This window comes from Amphiura filiformis, unplaced genomic scaffold (assembly GCF_039555335.1).
Source record: "Amphiura filiformis unplaced genomic scaffold, Afil_fr2py scaffold_151, whole genome shotgun sequence".
Taxonomy (NCBI): Eukaryota; Metazoa; Echinodermata; class Ophiuroidea; order Amphilepidida; family Amphiuridae; genus Amphiura; species Amphiura filiformis.
Window position 1 is genome coordinate 139,680 of NW_027305615.1, and position 21,768 is coordinate 161,447.

Genomic DNA, 21,768 nt, shown 5'->3' on the forward strand with positions numbered 1-21,768 from the left:
TAGGACAGTTGACTAAACCTGGGGGTGGCACATTATTAATTTTTGGGTGATATGCTCCTCTGATATTTTGAGGTGGTGGGCCTTTGTGAGCTGACGGCGTACCGGAAAAGTGGGAGGGTCTATAGGATCTTCACACAGTCAAAATCTAGGGTCCATCTTGGCTTTCTGGCTGAAAATCGCCTAAAAAAACCTCAGAAGCATGAGAAATGAGCAATTTAGGGGTCTTTTAGAGCTGAAATTATTAAAATCACTAGTTTAACCGTAGCTGTGAGAGTAACTGATAGCGATGCTATTTGACACTTGATGACCCCTTTTGACTTTTTGACATGTTCCCGTCATATCGAGGATTCTTTTTACCACATTCAATGCTTTCAAGCCCAATTCGGCATACCGACCCCATATGACCTTCGCCCTTGAGTGACCTCGGTTTGATTTTGTTCATGCTCCCGTGATATGGAAAATTACTTTCACCAAGTTTAAGCCAAATCAGACGAAGTTTAAAATGTAGACCCTCGATGACCTTTGACCTCGGATGACCTCGATTATATTTTTTTTGCGTGTTCCACTCATATCAAGGATCTTGAACCCTATTTGATGACCTTTGACCTTGGTTGACCGCGCTTTTATTTCGCACATATATTCCCCTTGTATCAAGGATTCCACCCAGCAAGTTTAAGGTAGCTGTGTACTCTCCGATATGCATGTAGTAAAAGTGCCATAACTTTATAATTATTCACGCAAGACATATAAAAGTATACATTTTTTTATAAAGGCAAGACATCAATGAATCTGAATGTAAATACCGATTTGGTGTAAAAACAACAATTATGAAGAAACTCACAAAAAAGTTTTTGGCCATTTTTGTTCAGTACATCATAACAAACAAACACTCTTTCCAAACATTTTTGTTTTGTTTTTTTCTTAATCTTGAGGCACCATTAAAACTGTTTTTTTTTAGTTTTTTGATATTGGCCTTTTTTTTTGAGATATTGACCATATAAGGCATCAAAATGAACTTTTACAAATCCACAAACGCCCATTTGCACAAAGTCGATCATGCTTTTTATGATGAGCATAATTGCTTACCTATGTTGTATTTATTGAGTTATCGTGTACCTAAATCATCATTTTACTGAGAAAATGAATATTGAAATAAAGGCCGTTAAAGTTTAAAGTGGTCACATTTTGCACTTTGATCAAAACTCACAGGAGAATGCGGCAGTTCTCGTTTTTTACCTTGCAGTACGTGAACATCGGGTAAATCCACAACCCCTTGAGAAGTTTGGGCGAAATCGATTCATATCTTGATGTTTAAATCGGGGGAATGAACTTTAAAAAATTCACATTTTATCAGCTAAAACGGAGCCATTTGACCACTAGGTTTTTGTGAAATCAGTGCTTCCGTGGTGCTTCCATAAGATGCGCCGCGCATGCAGATAAGCGTTGCGTATGCGTAGCGTATCTGTACGTTATCGAATTGCGCGACTACAAAACGCGATGCGTTGTTGCGCGCGTGTACCCCGATGGTACAACAAAGATTTTCTTTCCTTTAATTTGCGGAAACGGGTGAAATAGTGAAATAAAATCCATAAAATAGAGCAGTTGGAGTTAACAAATCTAGATTTTCTTTCCTTGTATTTATAAAAAAACATAAAAGAGTATATACATTTCAAAAAAAGCTCAATTTCGCGAAAGAAACAATGTCTTGAGTACACAGTCGCGTTAAGCCCGGTCGGACAAAGTTTGAAATTTGAACCCACCGTGATGACCTTTGACCTCGGTTGACTTCAATTTTATTTCGTGCATATATTCCCTTCGTATCAAGGATTCCGCCCACTAAGTTTGAGCCAGATCGGACAAAGCTTGACATTTGACCCCTCTGTAATGACCTTTGACCTCGGTTGACCTCAATTTTTATATCGGGCATATATTCCCATCGTATCAAGGATTCCACCCACCAAGTTTGAGCCCGATCAGACAAAGTTTGAAATTTGACCCCTCCGTAATGACCTATGACCGTGGTTGACCTCGATTAAGATTCCGCCCACCAAGTTTGAGCCAGATCGGACAAAGTTTGAAATTTGGCCCCTCCGTAATGACCTTTGACCTCGGTTTGCCTCAATTTTTATATCGGGCATATATTCCCCTCGTATCAAGGATTCCACCCACCAAGTTTGAGCCCGATCAGACAAAGTTTGAAATTTGACCCTTCCGTAATGACCTTTGACGACCTCGATTTTATTTCGGGCATACATCCCCTTCGTATCAAGGATTCCACCCACCAAGTTTGAGCCCGATCAGACAAAGTTTTAAATTTTGACCTTTGACCTTGACCTCCGATGACCTTAAAAACCAGCCAAAGGACATGCTTTTCCTGATACCTGATATCCATATCCGAAATAACAGATCGATGCGTCAAAGCACGGCGAAACGCATAGCCGGACAGACAGACAGACACACACACACACTTCGCTCATTGCGCTCATTATTTTAGTATAGTAGATGGGTCTTTCAGTACTCTCCTTTGGCAAAATTCATGGGTCTTATAGGCGTTACGCTATCCAAAAAAAGGGGGCTTTCCGGGAGGGAGCATTACCCGTATGGCCATTTGTGTTAAATGCCCCTCTCCCTTGCGGACTAGACTACAGCTATATTAGGAAAGTTGACTATGCTACAACTTTCTTCACTTTTCACAGGCCTGAAAAGACAAAAAAATCAAATCAAATGTAATTAATCATTTCATTTGTCTCACATGTCGGAAATATTTTTATTTAATTATAACGTCAAATTAAAGTCAGATTCGGAATTCTTGGGGTCGACTTACCGGAAAAAGTGTCTTTGTACACGATTTTTATGTAATCTGGTTCAAAACTTATTTTTTTTTTTTTTTTGCTGGCGGAAACCATCTTGGATTTTTGGGTAAATATGAGTTCGTAATGTCAAAGTAATGTCAAATTTGAAATCCTTGTGGTCGACTTATTTAAAAAAGTGTCTTTGTACACGATTTTAGGTCCTCTTGTTCAAAACTAAATTTTTCAAGATGGTGCCGGCCACCATCTTGGATTTCTGGGTGAAAATGATGCCGTAATGTCAAACTAATGTCAGAATCGGAATCCTTGTACTCGACATATCCGAAAAAGTGTCTTTGTGCATGATTATAGGTGCTCTGGTTCAAAACTTAAATTTTCAAAATGGTGGCGGCGGCCATTTTGGATTTTGGCCTCTAGCAAAAATGCCGGGATTTTCGCGAGGGACATGGTGGCTATTTTTTTCTAATTGGTCCATAGAACTAATTCGTTAAACCTTATAGTGATGTACCTAACTAATTGTTAATACGATGTATGTAATCGAGCCATGATAGATTTCTTCATTTACTTGGATTTCAATATACACCACAAGACTCTCGTCCGGTTCTGTATTAGCGTCGGCAATGATACTCAGGCTAACTGTAGCATCAGTCGCGGCAGGCATAAACGTTACGGGTTCATCCTGAAGAGGAGTATAGTCACCAGTAGCTGTCGCAGTCAAATCGGCTGTGTTCACAACTGGTACGAAATAATAATACGTGTAATTTAATATTAATTATTTGTTTAATTCCACTCTTTCTTATTCTTAAAACTGTATTGTCTTTGAAAATGTTTGCCGAAAAGTTGGTTATTATCTTGCGTCGTTGAGATATAACAATAGAGAAAATGAGTCCAAATAAAACTTATCCATAAAAATCTTAACTGCTCAAATCAAGGGGCTGTAAGAGATTTCGTAAAAAACAATGAGAAAACATTTCCGTATTTTGATAGATTGAATTCTCAAAGCCTACCGAGCAGTGATTTAGAGACAAAATATGTAATATTGAAATTAAGAGACATAAAGACTAACAATTAAAATTATACAATTGTAATTTCGCTTTTTAAAAAAATAAAAGAGATCATAGCAACAATGTTATGCCACTTTTGACATTTTCGTGCATATCAAGCTTGCATACATGAATTCAAAACCCACCCAAGTCCATGTGAAGTGATCTTGATAAAAAAAATACTTAATCATTTTTGTTACGTATTGGGCTCAATACATTTTTATTGTTACGTATTGGGCTCTGGTTATTTTTAGAGCAAATTAAGGCGATTAGGTGCATTTGTTTGTTATAGAATTACTTTATATTGACCCAGTAACTCATTTTGGGTCATTTTGAGTCTTTCTAGAAAAAAATTGACAGTGTTTTTTCTCTATTTTGTTATATAGTTACTTTATAATATTGCCTCAGTAACTCATTTTGAGTCTTTCTAGAAAAAAAATTGACAGTATTTTTCTCTATACTTTGAATTTTTTTTGTTACGTATTGGGCTCTGGTTATTTTTAAAGCAAATTATGGGTATTAGGTACATGTTTTTGTTATAGAATTACTTTATATTGCCTCAGTAACTCATTTGGAGTCTTTCTAGAAAAAAATTTGACAGTGTTTTTATGGTGATTAGGTGCATTTGATTGTTATAGAATTACTTTATATTGACCCTGTAACTCATTTTGAGTCATTTTGAGTCTTTCTAGAACAGTGTTTTTTCTCTATACTATATCTATGTTTTTGTTATATAATTACTTTATATTGACTCAATAACTCATTTTGAGTCTCTCTAGAAAAAAATTGACACTACACTAGCAAAAGTATACATTTTTGAAGCCATAATCAATTATACACGTTTCAACTCATTATACAGGGTGGAATAAAAAGATTCGGATAAAAAATTAGTTACTTAATGCATTGCTTATTACCAACTTGCAGTAATAAACTGGAAAGAAACAACAATAATTTGTTAGATAGGTTATTAGTCACTATGGTTATTAGGTGCATAATTAGTCATTATGGTTATTAGGTGCATGGTTTTTTTTTATAGAATTTCTTTATATTGACTCAGTAACTTATTTTGAGTCATTTTGAGTCTTTCTAGAATTTATTTGACATGACTTGACCTCCGGTTAAGGTTGATCGAAAATAGAAAACAAATTTGAGTGGGTCTAATTTTTTGTTAAGTTATGCGTTTTGGAGGTTACTTTGTCCTTACACTGTTGAGAAAGCTCTTTTATAAGGATTTTTTCGCATATATGGACATGACTTGACCTCCAGTTAATATTTGTCGTTGAAAGAAAAAATGGGTCTAATTTTTTGTTACTCATTGGGTTCTATACATTTTTTATGCGTTTTGGAGATCACACTTTTTTGTTACGCATTGGGTTCTATACATTTTTGTATTCGTTTTGGAGATCACCATGTCGGAAAAGCTCTTTCATAAGGATTTTTTCGCATATATGGACATGACGTGACCTCAAGTTAATATTTATCGAAGAAAGAACAAATTCGAATTTTTTGTTACGTATAGAGTATGGAGTAAAAACGCTGTCAAAATTTTATTTTCTAGAAAGACTCAAAATGACTCAAAATGAGTTACTGAGTCAATATAAGGTAATTCTATAACAAACAAATGCACCTAATCAACATAATTTGCTCAAAAAATAACCAGAGCCCAATACGTAACAAAATATTTATTGAGCCGTAACAAAAAAAATTTAAGTATGGAGAAAAAACACTGTCAAATTTTTTCACTAGAAAGACTCAAAATTACTCAAAATGAGTTACTGAGTCAATATTAAGTAGATATATAACAAAAACATGCACCTAATAACCATAATTTGCTTTATAAATAACCAGAGCCCAATACGTTACAAAAAATATCTTAGTTCTGAGAAAAAACACTGTCAAAATTTATTTTTAGAAAGACTCAAAATGACTCAAAATGAGTTACTGAGTCAATATAAAGTAATTTTATAAAAACCATGCACCTAATAACCATAATTTGCTTTAAAAATAACCAGAGCCCAATACGTAACAAAAATATCTTAGTTCTGAGAAAAAAAAAAACACTGTCAAAAGTTTTTTTTCTAGAAAGACTCAAAACGACTCGAAATGACTCAAAATGAGTTACTGGGTCAATATAAAGTAATTCTATAACAAACAAATGCACATAATCACCATAATTTGCTCTAAAAATAACCAGAGCCCAATACGTAACAAAAAATGTATAAAGCCCAATACGTAACAAAACCACTGCAGAGGGAGGGAGTATGAATAAAGTAATTTTAATTAGATTTAAGTTTTGTTACGTATTGGGCGGGATTATTTATTTATTTTTGTTCTAGGTAGAAGAGGTTGAACCCAATACGTATCAAATTGTTACGTATTGGGCTCTTAAAACTCAATACAATCAGTAAGTGATATGTTTGCCTAAAACTATTTTCTAAATTGTATAAATGTTTTTGTTACAACTTTTATTGTGGGCACAGTGTTAAGCGTATCTACTATTTGTCATGTGAAATACAATCCCGGATCCGGAACTTCATGATGCACTATGTCTCAAAACAAAGTCATTCAATCATGATTACAATGAAATCCATAAAAATCATACTCAAGCGCAAGATATTAAATTTGTGTACAAGTTTAATTTTGATTTAGTTTACCTAAATTGTCATATTACAACGACACAAGATGCTAATTTCAATATTTTTCGGCAAGTATTTTCAAAAACAATACGTTTAAGACATTGTAATTGACTACATTATATAAATTAACCAGAGATAGAAGAAGTCAGAGAAGAAGTTAGATTGCGTTTTTATTGAGAGTGAACCACCCCTGTATGACTTATGTTGTGTGGGCCATTCGAAGGTCATTAGATGTTCGAAATGTTGACCAATTTCATCAAACGCAGGCTATTCTCTTTTTCTAATTGAAACTGAAATAATTGTCTAAACCCTTTGGGGTGAGTTACAGTGTTAAGTCTACTTTTCACCCCTTTTTATGTTCATATTGTTATTACAAACAAACACGGCTACGACATTGAACGGGTAATGTCCTATATCGCTAGCTGATGGTATGGAAGTTTGAATTGGACGGATTTTTTAAAATTTCCAAATATACCTTTATACAGAGTTCGGCAGGGGAAATGATTGTTTTTTACTCATCATTCCCCATGGAAATGTGATGGTTCGCCCCTAATCCGCATTGTAACGGAACGTATATTTACATGAAAATTACTTTGAAGTCAAAACAGGCAGTTTTTTAGTCACCAGCTTCTTTTGTTAAAATCGCTAAAAGTCGACGATACATGTTGAAATCAGCACAATTCAGAGAAACACCTTTTTGCTATGAAATTAATTTTCTTGGTCAAATATAAAGCAATTTTTTCCCTTCAGAAATGTCAATTAAACATGGTTATACATTTAAAAAAATCCTGGTGTTAAAATTAGGCATGAAATTGTGTCTTTTAGTGTAAGATTTTTGATTTTATAGGCCTTATCTTTCGCCTGCGAGCTTTTTTCGGAATTAAATTTTTAGGGTGTCAAACTAATATTTTTGTAAGGCACATCATGTGGGTCTATATATTATAGTTTTGTCAGAATATCCGTTTTGATTTCACCTTTTTTCACTTGCGACTGCCAAAATGTCCAACTCAGTACCTCATTTCTATTTAACCAGCAGAACTAATCGATATTTCTATTGTGGCTTGCAAAATATATTCGCGAGTTTATTTTGACATGGTAGTCGGAATTGAAAAATGGTGCAATCAAAACTGAAACTCTTACAAAACTATGATATATAGCTCACGGTGATGTACGTGGGAAAGTTTGGAAAATCCTTCATTAGCGAACTATTACTTTGAAAAGCTAAAAGGTTGATCCAAAAAAAAAGCTCGCGTGAAGCCTATCAAAATCGAAAATCTTACACTAAATGACTGAATATCACGCCTAAGTTTAACTCTAGGATTTGGAAAAAATATAGTATCAAGCATTATAGTTTTTCATGACATTTACTAAAAAAAAAAGAAGAAAATTCTTGCTTTTTATTTGGCCGAGAAAATTAATTTTACATTAAAAAGGTGCAACTTAAAATTTTACTCCTTTCAACGCCAAATTCGATCGTTTGCACATGTTGTATTGCTTCATTAAATGACTGTGCGAAACTTGTACAACAATAGAAATCGGTTGACTAGAGTTCTGCCTGAGAAGAACTCAGCAAAACGGCTTGCTGAAAGGCACGTTCGGTTGGGTTCTTGATCTGGGACCACATCAATATCTTATATTTTATCTTGTTCAACGTGAAATTTGTGTGTCCTTCGAAATGGCGAGTTACTGTGTCCTCCGTACAAATTCGGCCAAACACGTGATCTATTTTCAACTGATGACGAAAATTAAACAAGCTGTGAGTAGGGACGAATGATCTGAATGCGAGGTTTATAATACCATAAATTATTTTAATATTATTTTTAACTCACCAACTACTCCTGCGTTTGAACAGTCCGGTAAACATGTCCTTGTAATAGTGATGTCAATAGCGCCGTCTCCTTCACCAACTACATATCCTCCAGCGGGCACAACGATGGAAAATGGTTTTGCGTCTGTTCAGGAAATAAAATAATGCTTTAGCTATTCGCCGTAGAAATAGTGATGTAATAGGATTAATTACCATAGCGATAGGTGAAACCATTTTGTGAGTGTATAGCTCTAAACTATAAGTAGGCTGCACTCATCACTGTGTATGTGGGCAATCGTATATTGAACACATTACCGCTCTTTTCGAAGACATTAATCGCACAGAAAAAAACCGCAGTAATTTACAATGCGCTACGCACAGGCACAACGCCTAAACGTTGATCCACAAGCATCAGCACACTTTACATGATGTCGCTGACCACTACGCCCCATATCAAGCCATAAACCATTAAACAACAATAAGTACAGGGACTTGCAGCTAAGAAGCGCACACCCTTGACATTCCACAATAGACCTTCGCAGTCAGGATCAGCTCCCCGAGTTTCGTACGGGTTACAACGAGACATTAGCAGTAAGTTCCTTGTCCAGGGGAATTTCAACCTCTCACACTATAGTCGAACGCCTTATCGATTGAGCTGACATATAAAAATTTCCATAGAATTACGGTCCAGGTCTATGATGCATATTCTTTGTTTGTTTGTTTGTTTGTTTATTGGTTTGTTTGTTTGTTTTAATTCCTCTTTTGCCCGGGTTACTCATATAGTGGATGTTTTAAAATATCCTTTGTTCTTCCATGAGGCCCAGGGGCCCGGGGTCACATTAGAATATACATCAAAATAATTTAACAAAATATTCAAATACATAGGATACATAAATATTTAAGCATACAGTCAGTCCACTCTGAAGTATCAAGTACCGCCATGGACGCACGCATTGTACCGACTTTAAAGGCACGCATACCTGCAGCAGAGACGCAGCATTGCGCACTGTTTACGCGCTGTATACGCGCGCATTGCCACTTCGTACTTCAGAGTTCCCATATGCTTAATATGCCCTGCACAGTTGTTAATCATTGAACCCAGATATTCAAATTGGTTCACCTCCTCAATCTGCTGTCCATCTATCACAAACTCATTACTTTTCCGCTCTCTGTCTACAACCATTATTTTTGTCTTCTTTGTGTTCAGGAGAAGGTGCTTTTCTTCGCTGGCCTCTTTGATGGGCTTCAAAAGATCAACCGGCTCTACTCTGCTGCTACAAATAAGAGTGGTATCATCGGCGTACCTCAGGTTAGTAATTCTTGTACCGCCAAACTTCACTCCACCTTCAAACCCCTCCAAAGCTGTTTTCATTATGTCTTCAGAGTAGATGTTAAATAGGTTTGGTGATAGCACACAGCCCTGTCGTAAACCTCTTCCAATCTTGAACCTATCTGTGTCCCCCCACTACTTGTTCTCAGGGAGGTAAATAAGGATAATTTACTGGGTGGGCAATTTAATTTATTTTTTCCCTCAAATTATGGAAAATAATTTACTGGGTGGGCAGCAATAATTAATGGCATCCAGGCGTTTGGATTTTAGGAAATGTACTCACAGATTAAAGAAATATATTTAATTATACCTGTTTTGGACGAGTGACATTTTCTAAAATGTATTGAAATTATTTGGTAAGAAATTATGAAAATTTGTATTGTGTGATAATTATTCCTGCTCCGAAGTTGTAAATATGGTAAATGAAAAAATTGGCAGATGTTAAGAACAGATACATTCAACATCACTTTCAAAATGCAAGTTGATTTCAAGAGATGCACGTTGGTAGACCTACTACTTTTATGATAATTATTATATGGTGCCCAATTTTTTTGTGGGCAAAATAATTTACTGGGTGGGCACTTTTGGGCAATGGGCAAGTTGAATTTACTGGGTGGGCAAAATAATTTACTGGGTGGGCATTTGCCCACCCAGTTAACATGTTATTTACCTCCCTGCTTGTTCTGACGGCCGATTCTTGGTATTCATATAAGCAGCTGATCAGATCCACAAGATGACTTGGGAAACCCATCTTTTTCATAGTTTCCCACATCTGAGGGTGGCTAACACAGTCAAAAGCCTTACTGTAATCTATGAAGCACATGTAAAGAAGAAGTCTATGCTCTCTGCATTTCTCAATCACATTCCTGATATTGACAATTTGGTTCCAAGTCCCCCTTCCTTCACGAAATCCTGCCTGCTCATCAGATATTTCTTGCTCCATTTTGTTCTTCATTCTCTTGATGATGATCTTCAGAAGCACTTTACTTGCATGACAAATTAGGCTGATGGTCCGGTGATTGGCAAAGTTGCAATAAAATCTTTTTTATAGCAAGTAAACAATAAAACTTTTGAAAAAATGAGCATTTTTTAGCTAAAAATTGTCATTTTCGAGCCCTAAAACAAGCATTTTATGGCCTTATAGGAACCAAAAGTGCCATTACTAATCTTGAAAAATAAATCCAGGACGTGTGATAGTAAATGTGATATCAAAACCCAATGTTACCTACGAATACCACTAGGATGCTTTCACTATCGCAATACTAATCAACCTAAAAGAAATGGAATATTCCCATTAACGCTTTTTTTTTGTAATGTAGACCACAGGGTGTCAGGAAAATGCTAGCTCAACCAGAAAATATTTGTTTTTATTTTTATAACGCGATAAATATGATCTTAGTCAATTTATGCTAGTTTATTTTTGAAAATGAAGTTTATGTCAGTTTCTGTATTTTATTTATCAAATGAGTATGAATCAATTTACACATTGTATTAGAACGAGTAGGATATATGTTTTCAAAAATATTAGGAATTATACGCATACACCTAACGCTTTATACAATGAAAAAGTGAAGAAACCCGGGTATTCGTAGGTAACATGAGTATTTAACAATATCTATATTGAGTTTAGAGGTTTAAATTTTGCTATTATGGTAATGAATTAATAAAATGGTAGTTTTTAGATCTCTTTCAGATGGTATGTCCAAATGAATAAATGCTATTACCTTAGATCAAAATATTTTGATGCTTTTAGCAAGATTTTGACCACTTCATTTTGATATGCAAGTAGTTAATCAGCAATTTTACATAATAAATAATTGTTGAATGAATCCGTATATGAGTAATAATAGTGTCCTGGGGTACCGCTTAAAGTGTTTGACAATTAGACACTTCATTACACATGTCATGTATTATGCTGTATTCGTAAGTAACATTTCAGGTAAGAATTAGACTTTTGGTGGATATCGCAATCAAAACTTCATTTTATAAAGCACTTTGAATGTATTATTTTCTGTATGTGCGTTTATTGATACTTTAGACCCTATCATGTATTAATAATGTCGGTTTACAGCGGTTGAAAGAGGATTGAAGTAAGAAACAAAGGCACTAAAGTGACTTTAATTTGCTTAATTGCACACAAATCGCTTAAAACCGTTATTGCAGACATGTGAAGTCCATCTTGGAGTCAGTTACGTCTTGTGGCCTTTCGTTTGAGGGCAACTACAATTAGCTTTATACCAGGGTCCATCAATGTGTTGTCTAGATCATGAGACAATGAGAACAGTCGTTTTTTCCATGGTATTCGTAGGTAACCTTAGCGAAAACGTCAAAGGTTACCTTCGAATAAATCAATTTGGACACAAATTACTCAGAAACCAGAAGGTCGGTAAACATTTAAAATGAAGCACACATGACAGTTGACAAATCCAAGTATTTATCCCCTTCTAATCTTCTTTGAATCTGATTTTTCTTTCAAATGAGCAGACCGTCGTCTATTTCAGTACACATTTTTCACCAATTAAGCCGTATTCAGTTTTGCATGGTGGGCATGTATGTGAATTCGCAACTTTCATTGACATATGATTTGATAGCAAACATACAGGCCTTTGTTATGTACCAATATGGGCATTGGCATGAATGGCGGTGTTTCACAATACTGTCATGATGTCAAATTGTATTCGTAGGTAACATTCGGTTACCGAAATTGACCTACGAATACTTGCTTTTATTGTTGAAATCTCAGAAATATTTAAACGCAGGCTATTGAAACTTGGTAGAAATAAAGAGTGTATTTCCCTGCACCTATTGCTTAACTATTGTTTACTATTCTCTCACTTTGTGGAAATGGCACAGCTTTTAACATGTATTCGGAGGTAATGCATATTTTTTACCAAACTTACCTTTGTGCCATTTAGAATTTCTGGCAGCTAAACACAATAATAAAGATGTCCGAATGCAATGCATTTCAGTATTGGACATATCAAAGCTTGTATCAATTGCGCATTTATTAGTGATTTCCATTTTTTAAGATATATCTAGTTCTATGAAAAATTGTATTCGTAGGTAATGTAAAAAATACCACTCAAAAATTATCACAAAAATTCATAATTATGTACAAATATGTGAAAAATTGAACAGGAAATCTTTGAATACACACCTTTCAGGAAATCAATTTAGATTCAATCCAATGACTTTTTTCATAACTGATTTATATGTTTTTAAAAATACTTTAAGAAATATTTTTAAAAAATGGGTAAAAATAGCATGTTTTGGGGTCTCTGTGTCTAAGTTTTTCACAGAAGGGAGTCTTATTATATATGACGCGAAGCGTATGATCAAGGCGAATAAACACAATACAAAAACGAATGCCAATTGATTAATGGTTATGGCCCTGAACATGCCGTGTACACTTTTCGTTGGATTCGACCATATAGTAATAGGATTTTAGTTTTGAAAATAAATATCTCTCTGCTGCAGCACTGGTGGGTATAAGCAAATAAAATGAACACATATACCTCCGGTAACAACATACCAAGGATAATATGTGTAAGTTGTCACTGCAGCTGAAACTGATAACAGTAATCTGGTTTACCCTGCGCACCCTGTATTAGGGTCAGTGGCGGCGCCACGGGGGGCATGGGGGGGGCAAATGCTTGACCCCGTCAGAACCCTTGTCCCCCTGTTTCCCCCCAGAAAAAAACCCAAATTACGAAAATTTCCACTTTTTACGGTAATTTTGCGCAAAATTTGTTGATTTTGCCCCCCCCTGAAATTCACTTTGCCCCCCTAATTCCACCCCGAAAAAATTTTCCTGGCGCCGCCACTTATTAGGGTTAGGGTTATGGTTAGGCATAGGGTTATACCTGTGCACAGGATATACGTGAATTATTCCACAGTATAAAGGATTATTTAATAATACATGCAACTTACTGAAAGTTGGTAGTGTTAAAGTGCCGTCAGCGTCTTCACAAGTCAATATTTCAAATCTCATGTGAATATCTATGTCATTTGAACTGGTGAGAGGTTGTATTTCAATCAATGTTGCTGCTGTTACGCTTTCAAATGATATAATGTCGTATGCATATATCGCCTGGTGGTTAACATGAAATATCTGAAAAAAAAGGAAAAGCGGTTTTGAATACCAGTTCTACAATGAGGTGGGTATTGTTGAAAGATCACGAACATTCTGTTTTATGTAACCATGACGGTACCGTAATTTCAATGCTTACAAGTATATCCAATTATCCCAGGAATTTCCAGTATCAGAGATGCCACGTTTCCTTCTTTTGCCTGAATTACTTCTTTTATTAAGTTTAAATTTCTGCACTTTTAATGATCTTCAGCCCATTTTTGGACTGGTTATCTTAATTTACACATTATGTCAGGCTTTTTTTCACAAAGTTTCAGGCGTTTTGAGTGGGCATAAGTATGCTAAGTGGCATCTCTGCAGCAATGTTGGTATTCCCCGGCATTTTCCGCCCAAGCCGCTAGACGGTAAATGAATTTACTAGAATTTGGCAATATATGGCGAACTCTGAATTATATTGACCTCTTTCTCAACTATATTATTAAAATGTTTATTTTACCAATTCTTATATTGAAGTAAATATGTTCGAGCACAAAAAAGAGCTAAAGCGACAACTTGAGCGCAAGTGGCAGAAATCTATAGATGGCGGATACCTTCAAAATACGCGTAAGATAATGCGCCTAACCTTGGACTTGACGTCTAAGATGTAATCTTAGACGTTTAAGAATTTCGCGTTATACTTGAATCGACCAATCACAGAACTAGCAACCACAAACAGCCAATCATCTTAAGCGTATTGAATTACTGGCCAATTAAATCTTAGACGCCTAAGATTTTACACGCTTAAGATTTTACACGCCTAAGAATTCTAAGACGTATAAGATTGACCATTCACCGTGACCTATGATAGTCCCAAAATGTACGACGGACGCTTTATAAACTTGCTGTTTTATTTGGAGGCCCTCCAAATAATATCCCATTGATGTACATGTAGTAAAATTACAAGAAAGTAAGTTAGTTTTTCTATCCGGTGTGACAATGTGGAAAAAGTTTTGACTAGATTTCTTGGTATAGGCCATAAAACTTTTTTATGCATAATTATTATCTAACTTTTAAGGTACTTTTTTATGCATATCTAAATTTTTAAGCGGCTGTGCAATAATATGAGCCGGGGAGTCAAAATTCTAATTTGCTACAAATGCTTCCCCCTCCCTCCTCTTGGCCTGACAAACATCGCTTGTCCCCCCCCAATTTTACCCTCCTCCACGGCTCATAAATATTACACATCCCCTAAGAAACAAGCGCGTGAAGAGTGTCTCGCAGCAGCCTGCACAATTCCTCTTTTGCCAATGCCGCTCGCGGACGCGAGATCTCTGCTGCATGTAGTATGGTTAGAGTGTATGCTTCCTCTTGTGTACTAAAACCTGTCGATGGCTGAACATCATTACACAGCCGTGACGTTAGTTTTTCTTACAGGTTCTTTCTTCTTTCTTTACACAGCCGTGACAAAGAACAGCCGTGACTAACGTCACGGCTGTGCTTTTATTGCTTACAGTTCTTTCTTTATTCCTTTCTTTCTTTCTTTCTGCCGACCACTACATTTGCTCTAGCACTCACATGCTTACACCGATTTGGACCTAACTTGGTCACAACCATCATTGACCATGCCCCTACATGTCACATGAAACTCGTGGGGTCAAAGGTCACGCTGGGGTCATAGGGGTCAAAAACGTGATTTCAACTCAAAATGCTTCTTCTCCTACAGATTACGTCATGGATACGGTGACCCCTTGCACACATGTATTACTATTACCCAGTGTATATGGGGTCCTCACAGATTTGGGGTCAAAGGTCATTAATCACTTCCGGTATAAAACGAAAAAAAGATCATTATTCAAAATTTTTTGCTAAGAAAAACATAAATTGTATATGTGGTATTTTTTTATTTAGGGTCAAAGGTCATTAATGGGCCACTTCCGGTACAAAACGAAATACCTTTAAAATGCTTCTTCTCCCACAAATTATGAGGACAGTAACACCACTTGCCTACATGCATTGTCATTATCCAGTGTCTATGGGGTCCTCACATATTTGGGGTCAAAGGTCATTAAGGGGTCACTTCCGGTATAAAACGAAAAACCGTCAAATTTTTTTATTTGATAAGAAAAACATAGGACAGTAACGGTATGTTCACACATGAATTGTGGGGACCCAATTCATATGTGGTATTTTTTTATTTGGGGTCAAATGTCATTAAGGGGTCACTTCCGGTCTGAGACGAAAAACCTTCAAAATGCCCCTTCTGCCACAAGTAACATAGCAAAGTGGTGCCACATGCACCCATGCATTGACATTAGCCAATGTCTATGGCCGTTTTCATATATTTTGGGGTCAAAGGTCACTAGGGGTAACAACACGGCTGTGTTCGTGGGTTAGACCACAGCTTAGTCTAGTTGCACAGCCGCCATCGGCGCTGTGCTTTCTTTTTACCGCGTTCTTGCACAGCCGCCATCGGCGCTGTGCTTTGTTTTTACCGCGTTCTTCTTTCTTTCTTCTTCTTCTTCTTCTTCTTCTTCTTCTGTCAACATCATAATCAGCCATCGTAGCCACATGCTTTCAGGCATGTTGACCATACTTAGTCAGTAGAACCGTTTTGTGGTGCCACAGATGTCACATGATCAACTTCCGGTCAAATGTCATCCACTTCCGGTCAATGGCCAAAACTTGGATTTTCACTAAAAATGCTACTCCTCCCACATATTACATAGCACCGTGACGTCACTTACACACATGCATCATCTATAGCCAGTGTCTAAAAGTTGTTAACAGAATTGGGATCAAAGGTCATTAAGGGGCCACTTCCGGTAAAAGTCTGAAAAATTTGTAAAAAATATTCAAAAAATCACTGTCTTTAAATTACATAGCAGAGAGTCGCCATTAGCACACATGCATCGCTACTAGCTAGGATCTTTAGGATGCCTACAGTTTTGGGGTCAAAGGTCATTAAGGGGCTACTTCCGTTCAAAAACCAAAATAATCAAAAAAGTTTAAAAATTTTATCTCAAAATGTAAACAGACCAGAGTAATATAATCATCATACATGAATTAGTGTTACCTGATGTATGTATGGTATTTTTATTTTGGGGGTCAAATGTCATTAAGGGGTCACTTCTTGTTTTTAGCTAAATAACTTTAAGAATTTTTATCTCGACAACTAAACAATGTAGAATTTTTTAATTAAAATTGGAACAATGCATTTTGTCGGTGTACATAAGGTTTTTTTCTTCATTGAGGTCAAAGGTCATTCACTTCACTTACTTTCACTTAAAGCTTTCCTCCCATGACACAGGTAGGTCCTGGAGATAGCTGCCTAGCCACTATGCTTCGCCACTCAGCTCTGTTGTTTGCCATCCGACCGGCTTCTACTACGGATTGGATTCCCACTGCACTGCAGTTTGCTTTGATGTTGTCCATCCAGCGCATTGGGGGTCTTCCTTTAGGTCATTTCCCTGGGATTCTTCCTCTAATACGATTTTTGGATATCTGGATGGAGGCATTCTTTTCACATGGCCATAGTAGGACAGCTGTTTTGCACGGATCTTGTTCATTACAGTGCACTGGTAATCAACTTGTGTCTCTGATTGAGGTGTTCCTAATCCTGTCCCTTCTAGTAACACCCAGGATTTTTCTGAGACAAGCCATTTCAAATACCAGAAGTCGCTGCTCATCACGTTTTTTGATTGTCCAGGCTTCAGAGGCATAGGTTGCTATAGAAAGCACCAGTACTTTGTACAATTCCAATTTTGTTATAGTGGATATTTCTTTGGATTTCCAGATGGGGTTGAGTTTTTGCATGATGCCCATGGCCAAGCCAATTCTCCTTTTGATGTCTTTCTCGCTGCTTGCCTTTTCAGTGATCACTCCACCTAGATAGATGAATGATTCCACCTGCTCAAGGGTGGAATTTCCAATGGATATGGAGGCTTTTGCTGTTTCTCTACCAATCACCTGGACTTCGGTTTTAGCGATGTTTATTGTCAGACCAAACCTCATGCTTTCATTGTGTACTTTGTCGACTAGAGTTTGGAGGTTAATTCCAGAGTCGGCCAGTAAAACAATATCATCGGCAAATCTCAGGTTGTTGATGAGCTGTCCTTGAATTGTAATTCCAATGCCGACATCTTCAATAGCTAGGCGTAGGACCAGTTCCAGCAAGATGTTAAACAGCTGGGGGGAGAGAATGCATCCCTGTCTGACTCCTGTTTGAGTGGTGAACCAGTTTGTCAGCTCTTCATTCACTCTTACTGCACTTTTAGAGGTGTTATATAAGGCTTGGAGAAGTCTAACCATTTTTCTAGAGTAGCCTAGGTGGTCCATAGCCTTCCAAAGACCTTCTTGCCAAACAGTATCAAAAAGCTTTTTGATAGTCGATGTAGCAGCATCTCCGTGCATTTTTCAGCCAGTTGTCGTAGCGAAAACAATTGGTCCACTGTACTCCTGCCTGCTCTAAATCCTGCCTGAGATTCTGAGAGGATCACTTCAGTTTTCTTCTGGATTCTAGATTGGATGATCGAGCAAAATACTTTCCCTGCCAAGCTCAGGAGGCTGATACCTCTGTAATTTCCACAGTCCATTTTATCCTTTTTCTTAAATATGGGGACAATGATTGCCTTCCCCAGTCCTCAGGAATTACTTCAGACTCCCATATCTTGTTACAGAGTTTTAGAAGAGCATTACATCCAGCTTCTCCTGCTGCCTTGATTTCTTCCGCTGATATACCATCTTCTCCTGCTGCTTTATTTCCCTTGAGGCGTTTGATGGCCAGTTCCACTTCAGATTTGAGAATGTGGGGCTCTATGTCTTCAGTTGAAGTACTTGGTAGAGACTGTAAGATACTTGTATCGGATGGGATGGGTTGATTATACAGCTCTTCATAGTTTTCTTTCCATCTGTCCTTTATTTTCTTGTCATCGGTGAGCACCTCGCCACCTTTGTCCTTTACACCTCTCATACGAGTAGATTTTGATCCAGTGATGGTCTTGATGGTAGTGTAAACCTCTTTGGTTTTCTTTGCATCATTTGCATGCTCCACATCTTTGCACAGATTTTGAAGCCATACTTCTTTGCACTCTTTACACTTCCGTTTTATTTCTCTGTTGAGAAAGTTGTACCTTGGCTTTTTTGAGTTGTCTTTGAGTCTTTCCTGCTTCACCTTACTTCTTTCTTCCGTCAGCTTAAGAACTTCGGCAGTTAACCAAATTTTTTCTCTGAGGTTTCTTTGCTCCTAGAACCTTGTCAGCTGTTTCATTAAAGCCTGACTTAATATTCTGCCATAGCTCTTCCGTCTCTATGTCTGTGTCGGGTAGTTCAATTAGTGGGTTAAATTTTCCACCAATTGTTACTTGGTAGTCACTGTAAGTCTGCTGTAGGTACAGTTTGCTTACATCAAATTTCTTGATCTTGTATTGTTTCCCGCTGGTTCTAAGTTTCAGTTTAATGTTGGCTAAAACAAGTTGGTGGTCAGATCCGATGTCTGCGCTGGGAAAGCTGCGCGAGGAAGTCACGCTCGTTTTCCATTTTTGTCGTATTAGGATAAAATCGATCTTGTTCCTTGTGGAACCATCTGGGGATTCCCAGGTCCACTGGCGACTTGGTTTGGATTCTTTGAAGATAGTGTTTGTGATACACAGGCTATTCGATGAACAAAAGCTGAGCAGCTTTTCACCTCTGTCGTTTGCTTCTCCAATACCAAACTTCCCAATAACGCCATTCCATGGTTCCCAGTCGATACCAACTTTCGCGTTGAAATCACCCATGATGATAAGGATGTCTTGGGAAGGTGTTTTATTTATTTCAATTGCAGTTGGTCATAAAAGTCTTCAATATCTTCGTCTGGGTATGACGTTGTAGGCATGCACACCCTGTATAATGGTAGCTGTTCCTATTTGAGTGCGAAGCCTTGCTGTAATTAGCCTTTCTGAAATAGGATTGTAGCCGAGGAGTGATCTCTGGGCATTCTTGTTGAGAATTAAGCAACCCCTGCTCTGTGGTAGATCCACTACCGGCGCTCAATATTTGTGTAACCATCTTGTGAAAATCTCCTGATTCTATCCAATGGGTTTCTGATATACCCATTATCTCCCACTTGTAGTTCTCCAATTGGTGAATAAGTAATTCTAAGTTGCCAGGCTGGTGAAGGGTCCTGACATTCCATGTCCCGATACCAATCTTTTTCTTGGCATGTAAAAGTGCCCTTCTATCATCAGGGTTATTAGCAGCATCCCGTCTAATTGGGTTTCGGAGTGGTGTTCGCCCTGCTGTAGGAGGACCATCACTCTTTCCGATTGGCTTTAGGGGTGGTGCATCATCATGCACTGGATGGTGATCCAGGCCCTGAGTTAGTCGGAGCGAATGTAAATCCGGGGCTTTAACCCGGGTGCTGTTTGTTGAACTCATCATAGTGGTTAAGCTTCAGTGGTCTAAACCAAGGTAGGACGAAGGACCAGTTCTTCCCTACAGGTCACTAACTGGTGACTTTGTTAGATTTATTTCTCCTCCTAACTGTAGACAAACCTGGAGATAAGGCTCGATGATCTTGAAGATGATGTCATACAGTAAGCAAAATCTGCAACCCTCCAGACTGCTCCAACAGCCTTTCAGATCACAGACTATTGCCCCCAGAGCCCCCGTCTGTTAACTCTACCGCAAGGCAAAGTCGTAACAGGTGGTACGCGATTGACTTGCAATCTTCGTGAACGTGGGGGTTGGTAACTACAGAGAGGCGATTAGGAACAGGAGGACTGATGGAAATGCCTCTTGTGCCTACAACCTTGAAGTATAGTAATAATAGCAAGGCAAGCTAAGGGTAAGAAGCATGCAGAAGAAAGGCAAGGGCATGCAGGGAGAAAGATGGGTTAGGTAGGGAGAGCAAAGCAGGTTGGAGTTGCGCTTCATGCAGCCAGTTTTACCACCTATACCAAAGGTCATTAAGGGGGTCAAAAGGTCAATCATAATTTAAAAAAAAATCAAAATCCATGTATAAGTTCCGATTAAGCTGAAATTCACCAGGAATATTCCTTATGACATCCTAAGCACTATGTAATATTTTTGCGGGGTCAAAGGTAATTAAGGGATCACTTCCGGTTCTCACAGATTAAGGGTCATAACTCATTTGTCACTGCTGGCTGTGCATGCTCGCGGTCGCAGGCGAACGCAATCAGATCTCGTTCTTTACACAGCCGTGACGTTAGTCACGGCTGTGTCTTTTTTCTTACAGGTTCTTTCTTTCTTTCTTTCTTCTTCTTATTAAAACATTACATTTGCTCTAGCACTCACATGCTTACATGGATTTTGACCTAACTTAGTCACAACCATCATTGACCATGCCCCACATGTCATATGAAACTTGTGGGTCAAAGGTCACGCAGGGGTCATAGGGCCAAAACGTGATTTCAACTCAAAATGCTTCTTCTCTCACAGATTACGAAGGACAGTGACACCACTTGCACACATGCATTGTTATTATCCAGTGTCTATGGGGTCCTCACAGATTTGGGGTCAAAGGTCATTAAGGGGTCACTTCCGGTATAAAACGAAAAACCGTCAAATTTTTTATTTGCTAAGAAAAACATAGGACAGTAACGGTATGTTCACACATGAATTGTGGTTACCCAATTCATATGTGTTTTTTTATTTCGGGTCAAAGGTCATTAAGGGGTCACTTCCGGCCTGAGACGAAAAACCTTCAAAATGCCCCTTCTGCCACAAATAACATAGCAAAGTGATGCCGCGTGCACCCATGCATTGACATTAGCCAATGTCTATGGGGTTTTCATTTATTTTGGGGTCAAAGGTCATTGGGGGTTACAACACGGCTGTGTTCGTGGTCTTAGACCACAGCTAAGTCTAGTTCTTTCTTCTTCTGTCAACATCATAATCAGCCATCGTAGCCACATGCTTTCAGGCATGTTGACCATACTTGGTCAGTAGAACCGTTTGGTGGTGCCACAGATGTCACATGATCAACTTCCGGTCAAATGTCATCCACTTCCGGTCAATGGCCAAAACTTCGATTTTCACTAAAAATGCTACTCCTCCCACATATTACATAGCACC

The 21,768-nt window shown here is 37.7% G+C and overlaps 2 protein-coding genes across 2 annotated transcripts; both read right to left on the reverse strand.

Moving 5' to 3' along the window:
• Positions 1 to 18,250: 18,250 nt before the first annotated feature.
• LOC140145151 (uncharacterized) lies at positions 18,251 to 18,664 on the reverse strand. Its single transcript, XM_072166928.1, has one exon. The coding sequence runs from the start codon at positions 18,662 to 18,664 to the stop codon at positions 18,251 to 18,253; it is 414 nt and encodes a 137-aa protein (XP_072023029.1).
• Positions 18,665 to 18,887: 223 nt separating this feature from the next.
• On the reverse strand, positions 18,888 to 19,469 carry LOC140145152 (craniofacial development protein 2-like). Its single transcript, XM_072166929.1, has one exon. The coding sequence runs from the start codon at positions 19,467 to 19,469 to the stop codon at positions 18,888 to 18,890; it is 582 nt and encodes a 193-aa protein (XP_072023030.1).
• Between the last annotated feature and the right edge of the window lie 2,299 nt (positions 19,470 to 21,768).